This window comes from Sinocyclocheilus anshuiensis, unplaced genomic scaffold, assembly GCF_001515605.1.
Source record: "Sinocyclocheilus anshuiensis isolate Anshui unplaced genomic scaffold, SAMN03320099.WGS_v1.1 scaffold1810, whole genome shotgun sequence".
Lineage (NCBI taxonomy): Eukaryota > Metazoa > Chordata > Actinopteri > Cypriniformes > Cyprinidae > Sinocyclocheilus > Sinocyclocheilus anshuiensis.
The window spans coordinates 655,680-660,231 of NW_015547669.1; the positions used below are offsets into that span (position 1 = coordinate 655,680).

General features: G+C 34.3%; 2 protein-coding genes across 2 annotated transcripts; one reads left to right on the forward strand and one right to left on the reverse strand.

Moving 5' to 3' along the window:
- Nucleotides 1-357: 357 nt before the first annotated feature.
- LOC107702706 (uncharacterized) lies at nucleotides 358-1,448 on the reverse strand. The gene is made up of 2 exons (XM_016505105.1): nucleotides 1,224-1,448; nucleotides 358-822 (listed from the first exon to the last, which is right to left on the reverse strand). Exons 1-2 carry the CDS (start codon nucleotides 1,395-1,397, stop codon nucleotides 358-360), a joined length of 639 nt encoding a protein of 212 aa, XP_016360591.1. The 5' UTR covers nucleotides 1,398-1,448.
- A 940-nt stretch (nucleotides 1,449-2,388) lies between these two features.
- LOC107702707 (coiled-coil domain-containing protein 106-like) lies at nucleotides 2,389-4,185 on the forward strand. Its single transcript, XM_016505106.1, has 4 exons — nucleotides 2,389-2,575; nucleotides 2,840-2,992; nucleotides 3,586-3,877; nucleotides 4,164-4,185. Exons 2-4 carry the CDS (start codon nucleotides 2,872-2,874, stop codon nucleotides 4,183-4,185), a joined length of 435 nt encoding a protein of 144 aa, XP_016360592.1. The 5' UTR covers nucleotides 2,389-2,575; nucleotides 2,840-2,871.
- Nucleotides 4,186-4,552: the final 367 nt, after the last annotated feature.

Consider the following 4,552-nt stretch of genomic DNA (forward strand, 5'->3'; position numbering starts at 1 on the left):
CAGGCATTATTAATTTTACTGAACCTTAAATCAGTGAAAGCTTACATTTTCATAACCTTTATTACATTACATAACAGTGGTATAACAATTTATACATATTACAAATTAAAAAAAAAGACAATTGGAAATTAATTTACACAACTGTAGTGTTTTTGATTTATTTAAAGTAAGAAAGAAAAAATAAAAGCAAAATGATGTACAAAATAAAGAAGTATATATATAATTACCAATGAATGGGACTAAGGAAGAGGTGTTTCAAAAGAGTAAAATAAGGAGGATCTGGGAGTGAGCAAGCATGGTCAAGTTAGACTGGACAAATAGTGAGTAATCACCTTTGGAAGTTATCAGCTTCGTGTTTTAAAGGTGATATTTTCGATGAATGTCCTTCAACAGTCTTCCAAGAGGACCATTTCTGTGCCAGTTAGCAAGCCAGTAAGTCCACTCTATCAGCTTTAGATGTTGTTTTAGTAGGTCCTCTGTCCTATTTCCTCTAAGACGCCATATTTTTCCTTTGAAAGTTAACCATGCTCTTTCCAGATTCTGTGTATGGTTGCCTGTTCTTGGATCTACAAAACACTGATTATGCTTCACAGGAAAGTGATTATAGCCAAGATTGGTTAGTACCCCTCTGTAAGCACGCCATTCATCACTAAGTATGGAACTTCCAGGATGCACATGTCGTACAATAAGTGGGATAAGGTGATTTCGGGACCTTCGATGAACAAGTTTTAGAATGGGCTTGCTACTTCCTGGTGCAACCCCCAGCATCCCAAAGACCCACTTTCTTCTACGCCAAGTCTTTGCGAACCTTCCACGTCCATACTGGAAAACAAGTATAAAAGTATACAATATTCAAAAATACAAAGCTTTCAAAATCATTTAGGTAATTCAAAATGGATTCACAAAAATGCAATCCTTCTATACCTTCTAACACTCATCAGTCTAACACTTAATCTAACACACTTTAAACGTATCAGTTTGTTAGTCCAACCATTATGCCCTAATCTTAGGGTATCAAATAAGGGAGGCATCTTTTTATTTTTTGCAAAATGGCAAATTTTGCTAAATGTACAGTGTTTGGGGTACTCCAGGACCAGGATTAGAAAACTGTGCTACCTAAAGAACTTGCTGCAGAGAACATAATGTAAAACACAACTTCACAAAGTTAACTAAGGTAATTCATCTAAAAAATTACATAAATATTATGGGAATATTTTAAATACCTTTCGCTTGTGACGAAAGTTGCTTTCATCAATCATAACGAACTCCCTGGGGTGTCCTATTGTTAGGCCCTTCCTTCTGGCATACAGCTTTATAGAATCTTTACAAATAGCTCGAACCTTTTTGGTCATGCTGCTGAGTGTGCGTGAGCTTCCAGCAATGCCATCTTCAATCATGTCGCTTTGTCTCAACTGAAGGCCTTGAGCAAAACTTTTTTAAATTAAGTGACAAAAATGTGCTGTTGGCATTTCTGGTCAAATACTTTCAAAATTATAAACATAACAGACTATAACATGTATTTTTCAAAATTAGACTATAACCTTTTTTTTTTATGTTTTTTTTACATACCGATATATGAACTTCATCCAGGAGAATAAATTACACTTTGACTTGGCAAAAAGTGATCCAGACCTCACTGACTTGAATCTTCCCTTATGTCTCTTCCGTGTACAAGACCTTTAAACGTAATAAAATATTCTAGTGAGTAAGACCATGTGTCATATTTGTTTAAATTTTCCTAATACCACAGCAGACATGTAAAATTAATAATAATATATTGAAAAATAATAACATTATGAATTATTAAAAAGATAATTTAAGCAAGCAAGCTCTGGTCAAAAATTTAGTTTAAATAATAATAATAATAATACTTACCAAACATAGTTGTCTGCTTTGTTGGGTTTATGAGTCAGCTTCATTGTATGTTGGCATAAATTGCACTTTATTTTTGCTTTAAGCAATTTTTTTTCTGGAGCCATTTAATCAACTTCAATTTCTTCCTCTTTGTTTGACGTCCTTCAATCATTGACAGCAATTTTTTATTTAATGACCGACCCATGTCACCTTAGAAATACATTAAAAAAAATAAAGTATTTCAAATAATAGTAATATTAACAAATACATTTATATTTAGTACGCATGCAACAAATGACATACTCAACATGGATAACAAATATATTAATGACATGAAACTGTCGATGCCAATTTTCCGGAAATAAAAATCCCGAGAGATTTTTAGCTATAAAATTTTAAATCCTACAAGACAAACGTATCATTAACTTTAAAATTGTTAAGCGATTATTGTATAGAAGCCACCAGTCTTTGTGATTTCAGCTTCATTTAAAAAAGAAAAAGAATAAGAAAAGAAAAACTACACTAGGCCTACCCACAATCCTTCAGCACATTGCAAAAAAAGAGCGGCCAGAGGTTATCCAGCGCATACTGGTAGACTGTGGAGGCCACAGCAAGTTTGATGACGGCGAGTGGACAGACGGATGACATTTTAGACTCTTGCCATCAGACCAGAGGGAAACCGAAGAAAAACAGTCTCGGGATGAACTCACAGAAAAATCCGGTAAATTATGCACGTTTATCAGTGTATGTTTATCAGATACGGTTAGAACGTTTAGCACGAAATTATTGAGAAATTGTTGATCCTGGTTTGAATGTTAGCAATAACTGAGAAAACGAAACAACTTTTAACTTACATTTTTAACTAAGAAAAACTCTCTCTCTCTCTCGTCGGTGTAACATAATGTGTTCAGGATGATTTTCTGCTCTAAATAAAGCAAGTGAAACAGACTCTTTACATTAATATTAAGATCCTTTTATTTTCTAGATAAAGCACATGGAGCAGCGCCAACTGTTTCAATGGCTTTGGCTAAAGCCAAGGCAGAGACTGACACCTTGAGGGTGAAATGTCAATATCTGCAGGAGAAAATAGAAGATTTGACAAAAGAACGAGATTTCCTTAGACAACAGCTGTCAGAAGGTAGTTGTTGTGAACGTTTTGTGTTGTTTTAGTGTTAAAATGTATAAAGACTTTTTTCTGTTATTTGGAGTGAAGTTAACATGCATACTAAAGTCACAAATGCAGGCATGCAGTATATGAGTATTAACTGTTCCCTCCCCCCATTAAAGCCATCAAAATGGACAACATGCCTGACAAAAATAAAGATAAGCCTGCAGACATAGCAAAAAAAAATGAAAATCTCTCAAGAGGATTCAGAAAGTGACCCCTCTGATTCTGACTCTTCTGACACTTCTGACTCAGAGTCATGTAACTCAGACTCTTCAAGGGAGAAGAAGAAAAGAAAGAAGGAGGCAAAGAAAGTAAAGAAAAGATTAAAAAAAAACAGAAGAAAAACAAGCAGAAGAGTAAATTCTATCAAAGGGGTAGGTTGTGCAAATTGAAATAATTTAATAATTGTTTTTATATCAGGAATGTGAAACTTGGTATATGTGTTGTGTAGTTTACCATTAAATACTCCTTGACACATGAATGGCTTCTTAATGTGATCACTAGAAAGCTAACAATTGCAGAAATTTCTTTTCTTTTTAAATATTTTTTATTGTCTATTTTAGTTACTGAACCATGGCAGGTGGTAAAGCGGTACAAATCAGTTCTGGAGATTTTCAAAAGAGGAAGCAACATGGCAGATGCATTCAGAAAGTATGGTGTGGACCGGAACACAATTGTGCAGAGTGCAGCTATTGCTGAACTGGTGATTGCAGCACCGGAGAAATATGAGGAAATCAATGACAAAAATGCAAAGGGAGAGAAATTATCAAACATAGCCCAGAAATGTCAAGATGCAATTATGGCCGATGAGAACATTGCAAACAAAATACAAACGATGAAAACTTTCAAAAACAAGTTTTTGTTCTTAAAAATGTTGCTTTGTTTTGTATTTTTTTGTGCTGGCAAAGATTGCCAATGTTGACCAGTTATGTAAGGTAATAAAGGTTCTGAAAATGTAAGTGATGAATGGCTTTCACTCATTTAAGGTTCAGTAAAATCAATAATGACTGCTTTGTAATGAACCTACAAATGCCAGTAACACATCAGTTAATGTTGAAATACACTTTACAATAAGGTTCACAAATTCCATTAATATTGTTTTTATATCAGGAATGTGAAACTTGGTATATGTGTTGTGTAGTTTACCATTAAATACTCCTTGACACATGAATGGCTTCTTAATGTGATCACTAGAAAGCTAACAACTGCAGAAATTTCTTTTTTTAATATTTTAAAATATTTTTTATTGTCTATTTTAGTTACTGAACCATGGCAGGTGGTAAAGCGGTACAAATCAGTTCTGGAGATTTTCAAAAGAGGAAGCAACATGGCAGATGCATTCAGAAAGTATGGTGTGGTCCGGTGAACACAATTGTGCAGAGGGCAGCTATTGCTGAACTGGTGATTGCAGCACCGGAGAAATATGAGGAAATCAATGACAAAAATGCAAAGGGAGAGAAATTATCAAACATAGCCCAGAAATGTCAAGATGCAATTATGGCCGATGAGAACATTGCAAACAAAATATAC